General features: G+C 35.1%; 1 protein-coding gene across 1 annotated transcript in view; it reads right to left on the bottom strand.

Moving 5' to 3' along the window:
• LOC118183246 (neuronal acetylcholine receptor subunit alpha-10-like) overlaps window positions 1–20,754 on the bottom strand; it is a 213,289-nt gene that overhangs the window by 41,094 nt on the left and 151,441 nt on the right. Inside the window, exons 3-5 of the mRNA XM_085811797.1 lie at window positions 12,762–12,901; window positions 9,827–9,871; window positions 6,085–6,194 (exon numbers count right to left, since the gene is read on the bottom strand). Coding sequence (XP_085667923.1) covers window positions 6,085–6,194; window positions 9,827–9,871; window positions 12,762–12,901 — 295 coding nt within the window. The remainder of the gene's footprint in view (window positions 1–6,084; window positions 6,195–9,826; window positions 9,872–12,761; window positions 12,902–20,754) is intronic.

The raw sequence follows: 20,754 nt of genomic DNA, 5'->3' as shown, positions 1-20,754 counted from the left end.
AAATAAAAATGACACCTTCAAGCAGCTTTATACCTATAATCAGTTCGTAATTTGTAAAGAAAAGTTGCTTTCCGTAGATGAGATTCTTTCTCAAGAATTGTCGCTGAGAGAAGCAGCTGCAGCTAATTCGAGATGTAGAGGGCAAGGCTATATATACACTCTGTCACTAAACTAAACTAAAAGGACTAAGACACGATAACACGCCGAATAAATACTAATTCAGAAGTCAAACAACAAAAATCAGCGTTATATTTACAAAATTTTCACAGGACTAGTTTCGATGGTTTTACCGAACCACCATCTTCAGCTGCAAAACCGCAAATGAAACAATTAGGAAATAATGATTAGATAAGATAAGAAAGCCTGGAAAAGAATAAGCAAGTGGCGCCATCTGTTGGTGAAACCAGAACTAAAACATAATTTCTTTAAAGGCCGAAGACAAATTTAGATTGGAATTAGGATCGTTAACTAGAACAGAAAGATTTTTATGAATGTGAAATGCCTCTAGAAAATTCAGTTCTTCAATGGAAGATGTTTCTTGAATAATTTTGGCAGCAGAAAAACTGAAAGTGTGGTTTTCGGACCAACAATGTTGAGCAACAGAAGACTTCTGTGTTTCCTTTTTTCTAACATATGCCTCATGTTCCTTGACGGGAAATTTTAAGGCTCTCTTACTTTGGCCAATGTAAATTAAACCACACTGGCAAGGAATCCTATAAATACCCCAGGAATTCATATCCGGAATGGGGTCCTTGAGTATGGAACTCGGAATTTTATTGATGGGAGAATAAACAACCCGAAAGTTAAATTTCTGCAAAATATGTGCAAATTTATAGCTAATTGATGGAAAGAAGGGAATGACAACAGAATTTTTATAATCTCCTAAAACAAGAGTATGCCTTTTAGTGTGTTGAGATGAGAATTTTTTAACTGCTTGATTAATAATGTTGGGTGGAAAGCCTCTGTCAATAGCTATTGCTTTTAAATAATTTAGTTCTTCATCAAGGGCTAGTTTGGAGGAGCAAACTTGAAAAGCACGGAAAACATAGGAATAAAATGAAGCTAACTTTTGTTTAGTCGGATGACATGATTTAAAGTGTGGTGGAAGGCAAACCGATGAAGGTTTACGGTAAACCGTAGTACTGAAGTTGGATGTGTTACGTGTGACCAGAATGTCGAGAAACGGAAGAGAATTGCAAGTCTAAAGTTCAAAAGTGAACTGAATAGCAGGATCAATTGAATTCATTGTTGAAAGAAATTTATTTAAATCAGCTTTATTACCTTCAAACAGAGTAAAAGTATCGTCTCGTCTACGTAGAGGAACCATGCCGGGAAGTTTAAAGTTTCAAACAATTTTGATTCATAATAATGCATGTAGATATCAGCCAGGATGGGACTGAGGGGGCTTCCCATGGCTAATCCCTCAGTTTGCTTGTAATATTTATTTTGGAAAACAAAATAAATATTACAAGCAAACTGAAATTTTTAAAAATTCTCATCGCAACACACTAAAAGGCATACTCTTGTTTTAGGAGATTATAAAAATTCTGTTGTCATTCCCTTCTTTCCATCAATTAGCTATAAAGTTGCACATATTTTGCAGAAATTTAAGTTTCGGGTTGTTTATTCTCCCATCAATAAAATTCCGAGTTCCATACTCAAAGACCCCATTCAGGATATGAATTCCTGGGGTATTTATAGGATTCCTTGCCAGTGTGGTTTAATTTACATTGGCCAAAGTAAGAGAGCCTTTAAATTTCGCGTCAAGGAACATGAGGCATATGTTAGAAAAAGGGAAACACTGAAGTCTTCTGTTGCTCAACATTGTTGGTCCGAAAACCACACTTTCAGTTTTTCTGCTGCCAAAATTATTCAAGAAACATCTTCCATTGGAGAACTGGATTTTCTAGAGGCATTTCACATTCATAAAAATCTTTCTGTTCTAGTTAACGATCCTAATTCCAATCCAAATTTGCCTTCGGCCTTTAAAGAAATTATGTTTTAGTTCTGGTTTCACCAACAGATGACGCCACTTGCTTATTCTTGTCCAGGCTTTCTTATCTTATCTAATCATTATTTCCTAATTGGTTCATTTGCGGTTTTGCAGCTGAAGATGGTGGTTCGGTAAAACCATCGAAACTAGTCCTGTGAAAATTTTGTAAATATAACACTGATTTTTGTTGTTTGACTTCTGAATTAGTAAACTAAAAGGGTTGTGGATGATGATTCTCTGCACCCAGGATTTGGCGACTAGATCCCCTAAAACCCTAGTCGCCCTTTAAAAAAGGGAGTATATAAGGTATTTCTCCCATTTTCCTAGCGTCCTTCGTGATGTAGTGGTTCTGCACGCTGGGCCGGTATTTCAGTGGTCCGTGGTTCGATTCCCGGGGAAGGCGGTTGCTATTGTTTCTTCTTTCCAGTTTCCAAAAAAATGCTAATGACTCTACAACCTATAATTACATGTATATTGTAGGACTACCTTGGATGGCGATACACGACGTAATACGTCTAGATACAGTGATACTACGGATGGTGTCCTGAGGAATGGCTCTTTATTTCATGTCAACCATTTGCGATAGTTCATCTTTTAACCGCGGCAATGGCAAGGTCTGCAAATGGCGTCCAATCACACCCCAAATGTGTTCGATTGGTGAGATATCAGGAAAGAACGGTGGCCAGGGAAGCATTTGCACACCTTTAAAGAGCACGTTGACTAATGTCAGCATTGTGTGGTCGGGCGCTATCCTGCTCGTAGGGCATTGGGTAGGGGAATTGACATGAAGGTAGGGGAATATCATCGCCCCAGCACATGATCTACGTATCGTTGGGACGTCATAGTGCCATGAATACGAATTAATGGAGACCTGAATCTTATGCAATTGCGCCCCAAACCACGATGCCACTTTGCCGCGAGGTGCGGTATTCCACAGTTGCTACCGTTTTGAACCTGTCTCTACAAGTTCTACGCGGCTACTATCATTTGAAAAACAGAAGCTTGACTCATCTGAGAACACGACCCTTTTCCATTCCGTCGTCCACTTCGCTCGAGCCTGGCACCATTGCAGACGCTGGCATCTATGATATAGGGCCAAGGACAGTCTTCTTAACGGGCATCAATGTGCAGGCCACTAGCCACCAATCGACGGCAAATGGTTCTGGTCGATATGAGAATATCCATGTTGTCTTGAACTAGCCGCAAAATGGAGGGAGAAGTGGCTTGCGGTCGTTTGTCGGCAAATGCGCCGATCCTCGCGTGCTGACGTCTCTCTGGCTGCAGCGGCACTCCTCGAACTTGTCACATTTCCTTGTTCCAACCATCGTTGCCACAGACGATGCACTGCGTCCAGTTGTGTGTCAGCTGAGATTTGCCGGAAGGACCAATCTGCCCTTTTCAATCCGAACACCCTGCCCCTACGCCCCTTGTAAAATCGTATGTCTGTTGGAACTGCCTCCGTTGACGACGGACTGGCATTCTCTGTTATTACACATGTCCTCTGAGACAAGAAAAAATTTTCTACGATGATTTCCCTAGCAGAAATAATGGCACGAATATTGAACATTCTGCATGTTCCTTTCCTTATATCTTCTTCAACGTGAGCTGGAGAGCTACGCATTTCATGTCATTAGCATAACTCGGTGACGTGCGTCTACCCTGAAATTTGCATAATTTTCGGGCTACGCCTTCTTGATGTTGCATTTCCAATGTTGGGTAGTGTATTGATTTAAGCGAATCATGTACTTATCATAAGGACATGTTTATTTATTCCATTTCCACAAAAATTTCCTTTAATTCGATGTCTGCGTACAAAAGGAGTACTTAGATAGGTAAATTTATTTATTCGTCATTGATTCATTTTTTGTATAAACAAGTACCAAAGAATATAAAGCTGATCGTAACTCTAATTATATTACAGAATTTCGCACAACTGACAACCATAGAAAAGACACTGACATCATCGAAATCTGAGTTAGCGAAGAACTCGTTAGGCATCAAGTCTGAGCCCGAACCACATTTAGAAATGCTGTAAAGTATCAACGGTGATCCTTTCCATAATACTGTACAGTATAAATGCTGTAATATTGTAAAATGTAAAAAATGGTGAAATAAATGTAGTGTGTCGAAAATGCATGCGTTAGACTATAGCATTTCTGTGTTAGATAGTTTATTTCTTCAGTTAAACATGCATGAGCGTGGATGATAGCCTGACATATAAAATTACTGCGTAATTTCTACATCATATGCCCATTAGAAAGAGAGTTGTTTTATTTAGGCTTCCTTTTAATCCACTGGGAAAGATATATGATAACAAAATATCTCATACAGTTCACGATCCCTCACAAACACACTGAGCAAGATATTACAAATCCCGCACATTATTAACAGCGCTGTTACTTCGCTGCAGTCCATCATTTTCGCCGAATGAAACAAGGCAGTCGAGTAATGATGGAACGTGATTGATAGTCCAGCAATCGTTGCCAGCATGTCTATCAATTTATTGTATATTAACCCCAGCAAATCGAGAGAAACAAGTTTAGTTACTGCTCGGCCCACGATCGATCAAATCCTCAGACCGTTTACGCGGACTCTTGGTTGCTGCTAAAACTGCAGTTTATTTGAGAATATAGCTTCAGTAAGCATCCGTTCTCATGTAATATTTATTCCAGGAAGTTTATGGCACCATACGAGAGCTTGCCTGTACGTGTACATTGTAGCTCTATCTGTTTTATGGACTCTTAATTGGTGATAGAGAAGTGCCTTGTTGGGACATGAATAGTTATTTTACGAATGAGAAAAGGTACGTTTCGTGCAAAGACAATACATGCAGGATAAAGCTTTCTTAATTTAATATATTAAATCTTTTAATTCTACGAGATCATTCCCTTTTACGTCAGATTCAATTTCTTTTCTACTCTGCTTTCATTTGTTAATTGCTTCCAGATGATTTTGATCTTGGAATTCGAAGAACTTTCTTGCTATGTTGATTACTTCAGCAGGATGTACTACTCTCGAATTATTTATAGGTTTGTTATTAATGTGGCACACAAATTAGAGTATACTGAAGAGTGAAAGAAATGTTCTTCTTTTAATATTTTTATGTTCATTTTTAAATATTAATTTTAGGGCGGAACAGATTATATTATGATAATTAAATAAATTAAAAATTTTGTTACACTTTTATATCATATTGCCACTTTCTTATAATTTTTATATTCAAATGTTTCAAGAATATAAGATCATTCAGATAGAAATCAGAGACGTATTTCGGTTGAAAACTGTTCGGCTGTTCCTCGAAAAAGTCCAAGGAATTTTCAACAATTTTATACTTTTTATATCAATTTTATTACATTTTATTAATTTTATTAATTTATTTTTTTAAATTTTGATATTAGTATTTCCTTTTAGAAAATTACACCCTTTAATGATCTAATTTTTATTTAATTATTTTCACTTTATTATAAATATGATCCAAAGAAAATAATCAAATCAAAATTAGATCATGAAAGGGGGCACTTATTAAAATTAAAAATTATATATATATATATATATATATGTATGCAATTATTAAAATTATATATATATATATATGTAGTTTTGATACCTGTTCTCTTTCAGGATCTAATTTTATATATATGTGGTAGTAAAAATCTTCTCATATATATGAATCTCTAACAGCCTGTCCACTCAGCAGATCAAAATGAAATGTCAGAAGTAGCCTTTTTTATTTCTATAATGAGACGAGCATACGCAGGTCTCAATGAAAATCTCTGCATATTATTTTGTCTATCATGATCAATCGAAACCATCTTAATTGAGATGAAATAGTAAACTATAGACTGAATTTCAATATTCTTTACAAACTACTTCTTATAAAAAATTGTATTTTCATAGCTTGAGTTTGTATTTTATGATTAGTTCTAAGCAGAACGGATTATCGTAATTTTAAGAATTATAGCTAACTAAAAATGCTTAGTTAGTGACGCAGTGATGCAACGTCTGAGCGACTACTATTTTCGAGCTGTTGTAAGTAAAGAAGTTGCGAAGACGTGAGGAGTTACGAGTTGGGAAGAGAGGATCGTACCTACTTGTTGCGCAAGAGCACATCGGGCCTCCAAATCTGTGAAGCGGGTATGCGAACAGTGTTAACCCCCCCAAAATCTGACGCATTCCACCGGAGATGCACATCGTTCCATTTCTGAAAATAAAATAAAAATGAAAATGCTATTTAAAGGATGACAGAAATATATACACAGCTAGAAGTAATATTTTAAAGCCTAATTTCTTTACAAATTAAGCATATAAATAGCTGAAAAGGTGTAGAAATGACAATAAATTGACTTTAGTGCTGAAGAAATTACACTGAAAGCTTTTAACATATTTCACTCAGAAAGCAGTTCTGTTTTTATCGACTGAAAAAAGGATAAGGAAAATGATACCCAAAGGAAAAAATAGCATCATTCGATGACAAACATTAAGCACAGATAAAACTAGGAAAGTTTGGAAGCAATAATACATGGTGAATCGCAACACGTTTCGGCCACGATTATTTAGAAGCTATTAATATACTTAGAAAAACAGATTTTCGCTTTCTATAAATAGCGTGGTTTTGAGACGCAGAAAACGAGGTAATGTTTTTGAATAATTGTTTTATATAGATGAGCGTTGTGTATCCTATTTTCAGTCTTCTTTTGTAAATAATATAAACTTCTGTGAGAAATAATTGTAATTATGATGTATAATGTTGCAAAGATAACCTGAATTCATATTAAGATGAAAATCTAAGCTGTGTCCTTCGCATAAATTGCTACTCTTACTACTATGTTTCCAACTGATATTAGCTTAGTGTAATATACATTTAAGTGTATAAAGTGTTTTCTCCCTTCTTTTCGCATGCCTTCGTGCTAGATGTATACTCGATGCGTATTCGGGAGTTCTAGAGTCCTTGTTCGGGCGCGAATACGCTCATATAGTTATTAGTTTATTTTGAAACATGAGTTTTCTAGACGTGAAGATTACGTCATTCAGATTACCTTGTTTGACGTGGACATGTCTCAGTGACGTTAAAGATGTATATTAAGTTGAGCTTTGCTTAGGACTTGAGCTAAAAACTTGAGCTTTGCTTAGGAATTGAGCTAACTGAACTAAATAGATTATGGTAGTGAATAGGGAACAGATTCTCAATCGCTGAGAAAATCCATCGTCAGCAAGATTATTTCCATTTGATAGGATGTGTGTATCTTGACGTGGCATCTTTCTCAACAAACAGGCAATGTTATTTTACAAAATCTCATGTTGCTCATCTGAACTCTGTATAACTTCTGCAGTTTTTATTTATACGATACGTTTTATTAGCTATAGCAAACTTTTGGCAAGTCCTTTTATAATCCCATTGTTAATATCCCCATTCAAAATAATTTCGAATTCCAAATTGTAGCTAATTTCAGCTTCCTGCAGGGATGTGAGCTGAGGTACAGATATTTATATACATTGCCCAAAGAAAACAAATAAAACATTATGAAAAAACGTTTTAAATGAGAAAAAAAACTTGGCACACAAAAGACCTCCTTGGGGAGAGGAAAAAAGGTTTTAGTTCAAATAAGTATACGTTTACCACGGTTTAGTAAATATTATCCTCGCCATTCTTTGTGATAGAATTGTTAATTCGACATGGAATTAATATAATAAATATTCAAATTCGTCCTAAAATAGGATTGTGGTATTAATGCTATGATATGAATGTAATTTATATGGTATCGACCCAAATCAGTGCCACGTGGTTCACATTTATATCATCAGACATTTATTGTCAAATCAACCGTCATTTATTGTCAATAACTCATAAACAAAATGATTACACACTGAAATCATATTCTTGAGAAGCTACAAATTGCTGCCCTACCATGGTTTCAAGAAGTCTAAATGCCGTTTTCTAAAATGAAGTATAATAAAGCCCAACCACGTGCGGCTAACATCATCTGCCATCTTTTGCAGTATTTATGTGATTTCCCATCACATACTTCCCAAATGTCTAGCTACTTGAAAATCTATCGGATACTGTTGGTCATTTAACTATAATTTCATCTGCAATAAATACATTGCCCTCCAAAAGTTAAGGAACAGCATGTTTTTTTCTGTTTAATTTTAGAGCGAAGCAACATAGAAACAAGAAATTTACAGGACATGTTAACTCTTTAACGAATGCGACATAGAATGTTTCTAAAGTTCAACACTAGCATGAATTACAACAGTAAATTACACTCTTGGCAGAGAAATCCAGTTTTGGAGAAACAGTATATCACAGTTTTTTGAGGAAAAATTGGGTAGTAACATTACAAAAAAATGGGTTTTAATAAGGAAAGTGTCCAGTCATAGCTGCAATACATTGGCGGCAGCGACGTTCCTTGCTGTCAATTAAGTTGTCGGTCACTGAAATGGTAAGCAAAGACAATACACAGAGTAATCCTTGTTCAAGCTTCTTGGAGGAAAACTTAAAGCAACAACCTGTCTCCCGAACTGGCCCCACAGATGCTCTATCGGATTCAGGTCTTGGGATTGAGCTGGCCATTCCATCCGCTCTATACCGTAATCTTCAAAATATTCTTCAGCAACCCGAACTCAGTGAGATCGCGCATTATGGTAAATCAGAAGAAATCCAGAACCAATAGCAGCGGCATATGGGCAGAAGTTCCTCCATGGAACACATGCAGATCAGTGTGACCACCGAGAGAGATCCCAGTCCAAAGCCTTATTCCACCACCTCTGTAACTGTGTCTTTCCACAATGTGGGACTGGTCGTATCTGGGTCCCTCCAGATCTGCTGACAACCTGAGTCACTCTCCAATATGAACCTGGGCTCGTCTGTGAAGAGAACAGACGCCCATTGTTGACTCGTCCAGGAGACGTATTCTCTTGCCCAACATAAACGGGCACTTCTGCGTCCTCGGGCCAAGGGAACACAAACAGCTTGTCGTCTTGCATACAGACCTGTATTGTGCAGGCGTTTGGTTCTTGTTGCCACTAAATTATCTGCCATGAGCTGAGGCACAGTAATGTTACTCCTCCTTCGGGCAGAAAGAGCTAAATAACCATCTCCCGCGGGTGTTGTAACTCTAAGGTCTGCCTAGAACATGTCTTCTAGACACGGAATCTTCGGATTCAGACTTATTCCACAGTCGGTGGACCACAATATGAGAGACATTTAAACGTCTAGCAGCATCAGGTTGTGACATCTCTATTTCCATTCAACCTATCGCCCGCCACCTCAACGAATCCGGCAAACGACTTCTCCTATACAATTGATAGACTCTCCTGGATTTTGTCAACGAAATTGCTAGTAACAATTGAAGATTAACACTCGTGAACAAAACTTACAAATTTTGCCTTTTTCCTCCAACTCCTATATAAGTATTTCTTTCTATAAAATAAAAGTGGTAGCTTTTGTTTTTAAAAATTTTTCTTAAACTTCGTTACCATCATGCATATAAACTGTGAATTTAAATGTTGCTGACGTTTTTATAATGGTAAGCTTTAAAAAATATGTTGTTCCTTGACTTTTGGAGGGCAGTGTATAACATGTGGAAACCTGACTGAGGCTGAAAGTTTTTAAATTCAAATTCATAAAGATTTTCCATGTTTCATCCTTGTTTATGTTAGGAGTTTCGAATTAATTAGTATTCTATTACTTTATCACATATATTTTCTTTTATAGGAATATGAAAATGAGATAATTTTTTGCAAGTGAATTTAAGATTTATTTTCAGATGATGTGAAAATGGTCAAAATTAAGACATTAAATAAGTTATGACACGAAATAATTAAGACACTCACCTGTGTGATTTTGCAGCTACTGGACAGAACTCCTCTACGTTCGTCCTGAAAGAGTATTTAATCGTAGGTGATATAGTATTAATATTTCAGTAACATCAGTAAATATTTTAGCATCAGAGATATCTTTAAAGAAAATCACAATGAACGATGTAAAATATTTACTTATTGGTAGCCTACAGTAAGATTTCAAAATGTTAATAAGATACCGTTAAAGATTTTTATAATGACAAAGATGTGTTCATGAAAATAATGCTGTAACAAAAATATTAGGCTTTTAAGACAGAAATACTAGGTAATTAGATTTATGTTTGCTTGGCATATGTCAAGCAGACAATGTATCCAGAATCAGTTTTAACATTTGAAGCATTTACATTTGTCATTCATTTGTCGTAATTTTACATTGACATTTAAAAATAAAACTACTGTAATGTAGCTCTTTGGCCAAAGGCTTCTTGCTCTATTCCAATTGTTAATATTCTACATTTATTGCTTATAATTAGATTTAACTGATGTGGGCCATTACGGGAAAATCATATTACGTTCTCATTCAGCATCACTTTTATTTTGAGATTTGTGACAGGAAGCATTGTCATTATGAAACGCAAACTAATCTTCATATTGGGAACCTAAAGTTCGAGAACGCTTCTTCTCCCTTCATTACTTAAAATTCGAGAACATGAAAATTTACGATATTTAAATTCCTATCATAATTTCATCATGTTTATGACACAATACAAGAAGCAATCTTTATGAAATTTTCTTTTCATACAGAAAACGCTTTTATAGTATTATCCTGACATGGGCATAGATTACGTCCATAACTGCAGTACACAGGTTTATCAATAATTTTAATGCCAAAATATTGTTAAGATTTAGGGTAAATTTACGTCAGTGTGATAGGGAAACAGTTAACAGATTTTCGGCAAACAGCTTTACTAAAAAGATATTAAAGTTTTATGACATTCACTTCACACGTTAGAAAAATATTATTTCGTCCATCTTGTAGTACCATGGCAATATTGAATAACCTTAAAGACTATAGACATATACAAGCAAAGCAGATTTGAAACGAATAGTGAAATAACCAATAATAATAATAATAATAATAATAATAATAATAATAATAACATTTCAGAGCTAATTCGCATTGCAATATAAAATTTTCCAACAGAAGAATCTGCGCAACATTTCTTTAAATTAAAAATGTTTTATATTTATATTTCTTTCATTTTAAACACACAATACAAAAATGAATATAAATAACACAACATTCAGAAGTTAAGTAGACGGGTAACTTTGTATTTTTCGATCCAAAGCGAAAACACTTTATTTTGTAGCCGAAGAGTAAACTAAGCACGGTTGGCAATGTCCGAATTCGTCGATCATTAGCTGTCCCATTATCTAAAACATTAACTCAGGACTCACACAAACGACGACCGATACTACAGCTGGATGTATTTGAGGAATCATCTACATGAGACTTTTATCAGTAGAAGTACCTTTTTTGCTTATTCTAGGCCTATCTTTGTAATATCTTGTTGCACCCTAGACGTGTTTTTGTCTGCTTCAAAGCGAACACTAACAGTGGCATTCAAAACACGAGTTTGAACTGATAGAATTTAATTAAAATTTCATAATACAGTATAAACTGCAAATGAATTAAATCTCTAGCTTCGTATCTGTGTGTTAAAATAGTCTTTCAATATTTTAAATCATTTATCTTCAGAAGCCAAAACGAGTTTATTATGCACTGCATAACAATCTTATTCTATTCATAGGTGGTGTGGTGTATTTATGGCAAATCACACTAGGGCTATCTGCCTAAGGGGAGGGATGCCTTCGTGGAGGACTTTCTAAGGGAAACTGGCTCGTATACACGTTACACATGGGGAAAACCACGAAAACACCCATGCAGCCAGCCCGTTCGCGGAATTCGAACCTCGGACCGAACTACCAGTGTTCAGCGACTTTACCGCTCGGCCGCTGGCGGGCATTCTATTCATAGGAGAGGTACTTTATTATAAAGTGCAATTATTTTTTTAACTTCATTTAATTAAATATTGTTTGGATTCATTTGAGTTTTTTAAATTGTTTCCATGTAAAAAGACATATGTAGCATTTTTATGCACTGAAGGTTTACAAGATGGGCAATTTTTTATGTATGTGATCGAAAACTGTTCAAATTCAGTGTGTTTAAATGAAGCTTTACTTTGAAAAACTGTGCACACTTTTCGTGACAAAGTGTTTTCGCTTGGGTATTATCTTTCAGGCATTCCAACAAAGATTACGGTCCATAATGCATACTACAATCTGCGCATATAACATCATATTTTTATGGGTATAGCTGGGGCAGAAAATTTGAGATTTAGTTACAGATGGAAATATTCACTAACAGAAAACTTCGATTAAATGTTGCACAATTACTAATGGTTTTGTCTCTAAAGTCTTATGACGTAACAACCTTTCGACCAATATGATCTTACAAAAACCTATTTAGGAGATAATATGTCAATTGTGAGTAATTAACAAAAGGTAAAACGCTGTATGATTTAAATTGGGTAAATTTATATCGGTACTGATTTTTTTTTTTATTTAAGCTCCCAGATACTTTATCAATAGAATTGATTTTATGAATATTGCTGTGATCCTTTATTCATCACAGACAGGTACAGCTAAGCTCAAATTCTGTACTGAAAATATATTCCAAGATATGAAAGTAAATTCCAGATGGAAATGTATTATCTGGAAAAGGCTTAATACATGCTTGTTAAAAGAAATGCTTAAATAGTTGTTTCTGAGAAACAAAGAGACTTTCTGACAGGTTTTTCGTAGTCCTTCACTGCTCCAAAAGTATCACAAGGTCCTAATGGTGCCAATTTACGATGTGGAGATCAAGATAAAGTGAACAATGGGAAATTGGGGAAAAAGAGCTTACCAATGCCAGCAGAGCCAGCAGAGAGAGCCTGAAGGCAACGGCCACCGGTTGTGCAGCCGACAGGGATGGACGGACAGCCGGATCGTAGTTGGACATCAGGTACCGGACGAGACGATATTCCTGGTCGTCTGCAGACGTCCCTAAAGAAATCAATGATAAGCAGAATGCAGTTTTATACAATTATATATATATAGCAAAGAATGCTAATGGGACAGAAGTTTTGGTAAATATTTTAAAGATCAAGATCGATTTTACTGACAAGTACAAAATATCAGATATTGATCATATGTCATCAGCAGCACTCGTTTTTAAATGCATTGTATTTATATGATTATTCTCTGCTATGTGCCCATGATTTAAACCATATTAAAAAAGAGGGACTTATATTCCGTTAAATAAGAGGATTATTATATCGATTATTCGTAAATCTATTATTCTAAAGGTTGCGCTTCTCCTTAAATAGTTAGTTTTTTTATTTTGAATACGGCAAAGAACAGAAAGGCTGTTTGTCTTAGGGAAGAGACACCCTGTGGAGGAACTCTGTAGAGGTATTAGTTTTATTCTGAAGAAAAAGCTTGAGAAATCGCTAATGGCAGCTCCAGCCTTCGAATTCCTGATTGTTAGTCGGATATATATCCAATTACACCACAAAGGTTCATGGTAAGGAAAGAAAACCATCCTTACGGCTTTCTAAGACAGTCTGTTTCGCATTCATGTTACACATGAGGAAAAGAAAATGGAAGAGAAACAAGCGGACTGTCTGTTCCCTGGCATCGAGCGCAAGTCGAACTCCAAGTATTAAAGTTTTATCTATCTGGCCACTGGTGAAACCTTTTTAAAACGAGCTAATTATTCTGCTCAAGCCCACAAGCCACAAAACAGCAATAAAAAAGACAGAATGAAAGGGACGATTATTACTAGCTATGAAGAAAAAAGCGAAAGCAAATATTTAAGGTAGAGAATGCAAAAATTATTAGAAACTGAAAACTACGGAAAAAATGTCATTGATTAAAACTGATCATTTTGGATGAACATGGTCATTGAACATTGTTAACGTTTATCAATTATTAACTCAAGCATTTTATGTTTGGAATTTCAAATTATCTCCTTCAGCTCTAAATAATTCTGCTTCACATTATTATCAGATATAAGTACTAGTGAAAGCGAAAATCTCCTTCTAATTACTCAACAGCATTTTATAGTTATTAGTGCGAAACTAAGGTAGAAATTTCCAAGCATTAAATACACGAAAGCAGTTATTTGCTTTCGTTAACAATATTATTTGCTACAGGAATGCCAAAATGGAATGATACTAGAATAAAGATAAGCAATGTATTGTTATTTTCATAATTTAGACTAAGAAGTTAACAATAAGGCCCACTAGGCTAAAAATGCAACATTCAATTTCTTTTTTATTTTGATATTTATCATAAAACAAATTATTTCGTTGGAGTTTAGCTTTTCAATTTGCTTATTCTTAGAAAGGTAGCTGTTAGAATAGGTAGCTGTTAGAACGGTAGCTGTTAGAATGGCATCGTCTCACTGAACAGTCCTCTCCCCCAGCTCCTGTTACTCGTTGAATGCCATAGTAATCTTAGGCTAATTGGCAATTTGCCATTAAAAGTGAGTCATATGTGTACCTACTAGCCCTAAGATGGTGAAGATGATATAAAATTCAGTTATAAATATCGAAATTAGCCTATTAAATATTTATAGAAAAACGAGAGATTCAACTGGGAAATTGTTCTTAAATTCCGCTATATGTTACCGCACAAAGGCTTTATTTTAAATTCAGAAATACACATGGAAAGAAAAATAGGCAGTTATCAAAGTGTTAGAAACATTTATCAATAGCAATGATTTTATGACTATGTTTCACACCCCTTTCTAATTATTTACTAATAGGCTCATAATGTACTAGTGGATTCGTGAAACAAGTTTTTATCTCTGGAGAAAATCATACCAATGTCTAAAAAATAATACTCAGTATACTTTTAATCTTATTCATTTAAATTACATGATAACACAAACTTATGTCGATATAGAAAGTAAATAGACATTTATCTTGGATAAATAGACATTTATCTTGGAAAAAATAATTCAAATGCAGATCAAACATAAGCGATTCATAATTGAAAATTTTACTCTGATAATCCAGTTTTCAAAAACAATCAACATTAGTTTTAGAAAAACACAAGAAAAATGATATCTTTATTTAAGAGAGATTAAGTTTAAAAACTATCAATTATGTTAGTAAATTTGGTTTTCTATGTAAAAATTTTCCTTACTGTCATTTTTAAAACTCGAAAATTATACCTAGAACTTTTCACCTGTCCTTATCGCGGTACACGTAAAACCTTTGGCGGCTAACGGCTGCCTGTTAATTCTGATATTTTTAAACGATATGGGTATTATAACTAAAAAATTAATCTTGGTACATTTTCTAAATTCTTCTTAAATATATCAAACAAAAGGTTTAGACTATCAATTGAAATGTAATTTCTGCTGATTCTCTGATTAAAGAGTATTGCAAAAGTTTACAATCCCAATGACTTTGTTTTACCTTCAAAGTTTATTTTGGTATCTTATTTAACATAAACTGAGAAAGCTCTGTTTCTACTTCAGAACTCTTGTTAGATCACTTTCTTTCTTAAATTCATTTAAATTTTCTTTTTATTCATACTAAATATTTCAGCTCCTTTTTTGTCGCTATTTATTGTAAGGAATTTCGTACACTCCGCTACTTTTCTTTCGGATCGGTCTATATTGTCAATATCACTTCTAAATATGTGCTACCCAAACGAGATGGTGGCTAGTAACTCTGATTAACGTACCGAAATGCATGGGATTCAATCTCGGGAAGGCATGTATATTTGTAAATGCATAGTGGCTTTGCGTTATGGTGACACTTTAAATGCATTACAAGCCGAAAGTCCTCTCGAGTGAATTGGTGGCAGAAGTGTAGATCAAAATTGTCGTGGAATTGGGCAAAATCGTACTGTCACCTACATGGTGCCCAAGGCTCTTGCCAACGATAGGCGTAATCTTGCGATCCTTGCCGCAATAAATTTTGTGCTCTTATTCTGATGTCATACAAGCGAGTTAGCCACAAAAACAATTATGTTAAACCATTGTACACTTTTCCTATGTAAACTTTTATATTTTTGGAGCATTAGAAAGCTTGAGAGATAATCTATTTTACCGTGAAAAGCTTTATGGTTAAATTTTCATTTTTAGTTCAAAGAAGCTTTTTCACTGAAGAACTATTGTTTTCGTTTTGCGATTTTGCGTTGAATCACTATAAATGTCCGTTTCATTTTTCAAACCGTTGCCACAAAATGTTAGAGTCCTGCATTATGTTTGAAGAAATTGAATAACTAAAAATCTGCATAAATGTATGAATATTTCTCGCATTGTGGTAAAACAACGGTACATAGAGCTGTCGAAGTTTCAATGACGTAATCATACTGAGAATATAGGCATGTGGAAGCCTAAATTTGAAATTGGAAATTCGTTTTATTATCGATTTCATAATTTGTAAAACTTTAACGAATTTTTGAGTAACAAACTCAACGATTTAAAAGCGAGCAATGGCAACACTCTACGGTGGGGGGGAGGGAAAACCTTTTTTATCTACAGTGCACGGAACTGTGTATCGTAATTCTAAAGATATGCTCATTTTAAAATTGTTTGGGACATTGCTATTGAACTGAATTTGATGGTTTAAGTGCAAAGAACGTAATACTTAATAAATAAAGGTAACACACAAAACGTTAAAAAAAAGGTCCCTTCGGACGTAATTTAAAATGTGAAACCTTTCAGATTTTTTTGTGAACTTGCGCATTAAAAGTATTAAAGAAAGAAGTTTGCTGAGATTTAAATTTCAAAGTTACCCATTTTCTATGCTATAGCCTCTGTGAAATGCTATTACTCAAATTACTGTCTTCAAATGATTGCATAAATCCGAACTCATGAGATGGAAACACTATCCAAATAAGCCAAAACTATTTGAGAATGAAACAAATTATGCAATGGAAACATTTTAATGTATAAATTATGCAACAAAATGAAAAGTAGGGCTGAAGTAAAACATTTGTTGCTCTTCTTTTAGTCTTTTTTTTTCTGAAAAATTATTTGCGTTTGAGTAGAGAAAAATAAATATTATGTAATATTTTAGAAGTATTTCCATACTGTGTGACTTACTCAATTTCAATTCATTTTTCATTTTTCAATTTTAAGTCAAAATAAATAACTTCTACTATGTTTGTTTTCCGAAAACTTGCAGTTTGACTGAAATTTCTTCGTCTAATGTAATCTTGCTTTGGATCGGGGTGGCTGTCTGTATAAAAGATATAAAGGCTACTTTTTTATGTGACCATGGCCATTACAACATGTTGTAGCAGTAGTGAGCATGGTGTGTGATAGATTCCTTATTCTTCTGCGTATTGAAATCAAAGCAAAGCCGCCAATGACAGGAAAATACAATTGTTAATAAATAAAATAGTAAATACGCATTAAAAGATACTAAATATGAGAGCAAATATTTCTTTTCTGACTTGATTTAATAAGCAAGATTATCCTCACAAAATACTGGCAGAAGAAGCTATTTGACATTTTCACCTTTTCATCTAGTTGGTTTGCAGGGCCAACCGCCTAGCAATAATTCCATCTGGAGTTTTCAAAGTATAAACAATCAGCTTACTGTTGAATAAATAGGTGCCTAAAAAGAGAGAAGGAATCCTTGCCAAGAAACAATCATAAAAATAGTGCTGCTAAGCAACCTACCTGGAGCCTGGATAGAAGAAAAAAGAATAGAACACAGAGATATCCATCTCTGCTAATTGGGAAACGGTATGAAAGCGAGATCATAATAAGTTTTTGATGATGAAGGATAAGAAGGTGGAGAATGTCATATTTATAAAATAAGTGAATAAAAGCAATTTTTTATGTGACACTGTAATTCAACGGATAGAGATATATTTGACTAATGTACGTATGAAACATTTCCATAGTCATGATTGTTCATATTTCGCTCAGAATACGACTGAAAAAAATCTCAGTTTCCGGAGAGAGAGATGCAAATAATGTTAAGCCGTAAGGATCGTGCATTTGTTTTCTGAATTATAACAACGCGGTTCTTCTGAGAAGATTTTCTAAGAAATACTGGGTACTTGTAACCTACAAAAAGAACTCAAACATGCCGATGTGAAGCGGATTTTTTAAAGACGACGGATGCAAGAAAGATCCAACAGTACATAGATCGATATGTCTACTCACAGAAGAAGGTAAACTACTAAAGACACTAATCTACAGAAGATTACATGATCATCTGCACACAAAAAAGTTGTACAAAACCTAGAATGGATTCTTAGAGAGCATATCAGTTGAACACGCGCTTCATTAGTGAAAACAATATCGAAATAAAGAGTTACACTGCGATCACCTTTTTGGATATGCGAAGGGCATTCGATAACTTCTAGTAGTCGGTAATCATTGTATCACATAACTCCTATAACATGTAGAAAGTCTGAGTCAAGTAATTTCACAGATAGATCGGTTTAATTTAAAATAGTCTCAGAAAATACCAAAGGTAATTTCAAAAGATGCCTCCGAATTTATATTTCTTATTTAATGTTAATAACTAATAATGATTATTGAGAATTTCTGAACATAATAGAAAAAGAACCACATACTCTTTCTCGGAAAACCCATAATAAATTTTGAAAGATGAAACATTTGTAGCAAAGGAACAAATAAAAGCACCGATTATTAAATGCCTTGTACTACAACCTAAACGTTCTTACGTATACGAACTTGTGTGCAATATTAAGAGAATTTGCATTTATGCTAATGTTTACGAAACGTATTGAACCAAAGATACTAATTATGCCGCCGTAGAATTATTCAAATATCCAGAGGTGTACACGTGCGTGTCTGCGCAACTATAATTGTGGAGAACATATAAGGGCGGCCAATATAAGGGAGGGTTTTGGCGATTTGTGTGCTCGTGCTCCTTCCCGTTCGCCACGTTTCTCCAAGACTTTGGTAAGTTTTATGACATATCAAATAAAATAAGTAGCCTCGAACGTATGGATGACGGAATGAGATGTAAAATTGTCGGTAGTCTAGAGACAGGTCAGTCACAAGCTTAGGTGGCTACAGAGCTAATTGTAAGGCCCAGTGTGATTTGCAATTTATAGAAACAGTTTCAGGACACTGGATCTATATCGAAAAGACCTGGTCAAAGTCGACCACGATCTGCATCGACGAATGAAGGATTGTTATTTGGCGCTTTGAACGCGAAGACACAGGACTGCTACAGGTTCAGAGCTCTCATGTGAGCTTTCTTTTGCCATTGGAACTTGAATTTCACGGTTTACAGTTGCCTTAAGGCTTCATGTGATAAATTTTTAAGTCAGAAGGCCGTTGTTTGTGTCCCGCTCGATTCAGGACAAAAGGTAGCATGGTGTAAACAACATGCGCTTTGCCCAAGACTTAATTGGAGCACTCTGCGTTTTACAGATGAATCGAGATTCAGTCTGCACACTAATTCTCAACGTATCTGTATCGGAAGAGAGCATGGAACACGATACCATCTCTCTGTCATCAGAGAAAAGGATCATTATTGTGGTGTATGAGTAATGGTTTAAGTAGGCATCATATTGGACGGCAACGCAACTTTGCAGGTATTTGAAAAGGCTTTCTCACTGCTACTCGTATGAAGTATAGAGACGAGATCTCAGAGCCCTATGTTCGGCGCAGCTTGTCCTGCGTTCCTACTAATGGACAATAACACTTATTCACATAAGGCTCAGCTGGTCGACAATTACCTGGACAGTGAGGATATTCGCTGCATGGATTGGATAGCGAGATTTCCTGAACTTAATCCTATAGAGCATGTCTGGGAGGCTCTTATGATCGACTGTTACAGGGCTCCTCATCTGCCTCCTGTCTAGTATGCCGTCACGTTGCACACCTGTCCGTCTATGAGAGAGAACCACCCCATCTTAGACTCATTTTCAAATCACAACGTGGATTTCGGATATTCTTGCACTATGAACATTATTGATAATCATGCGTACATAAAATGTCTTTTGAAAGGCACATCTCTGTTATAAACATATATTCATTCTAAATGCCATTAAAATCTGTCTAAGGTTTTCGGAAATTCGACACAATATACTAATTTTCTTAATTTTAAACACACGTTGAGCCGATTTTTACTTTAAACAGCTAGCGAGAACATGAATTCAGGAACAGGGTTTTCTAAACTTAACTTTTAAACATCATATCTGAAATAGATTTTACTGTTTACATCACAACAAAATTACAAGATGCACTTTTTATACAGCAAATACAGAAACAGAAATCCAAAAATTCTTGTGAGGAGATTATACGGGTCTCTTTTATATTCTGCGTTTATACGGGTCCCTTTTATATTCATATTTTATATTCTGCGTTCTTTTTTAAATTATACAGTTTCAAAATCAAGGTACATGCATTTCAGAAGCACATACGGTAGTTTTTAAGGAATGCCTTGTAGGGTTTATATTTATTTCAACTAACATTTATTTTAAGTTTAAACTATCTTTCCTGTTAAGCCTTACTTTCCCCTGGAACTGCCAATGCCAGAGTATGTAAATTTTAGTAGAATGCGCAAGGATTCAAATTATCAGCGGAAGTATTCTGATTTAAATAGAAAGGAAACGAGTTCGAGGTGTGATATTCTTACTTCACGAGCGCGGAGGTAGTTGGCCAGAAATTGAAGAACCCCGCGTTTCGACCTGTGTGCTTGCCTGGAAGTAGTGTTAATCGTTCAAGTGATCTTCAAGTTTGCTGAATTAGCAGCGGAATTGTAAAACGCGGTGAATTAGTTACTTTTAGAGAGCCTCGTAGTTAGAGTCTTGTCTTTAGTTTCTTTTCAAGTTATTATTTTTATTTGACCGCCGAGTTGGCGCAGTTTGTGAGCGTCAAGAGCACGCACTTGTAATTT

The sequence above is a fragment of the Stegodyphus dumicola genome, chromosome 2 (genome assembly GCF_044657685.1).
Source record: "Stegodyphus dumicola isolate Sdum_Otavi_A_Nest chromosome 2, ASM4465768v1".
NCBI lineage: Eukaryota > Metazoa > Arthropoda > Arachnida > Araneae > Eresidae > Stegodyphus > Stegodyphus dumicola.
Note: the sequence above shows the minus strand (reverse complement) of the source record. Positions and strands in the feature narration are given on the sequence as shown.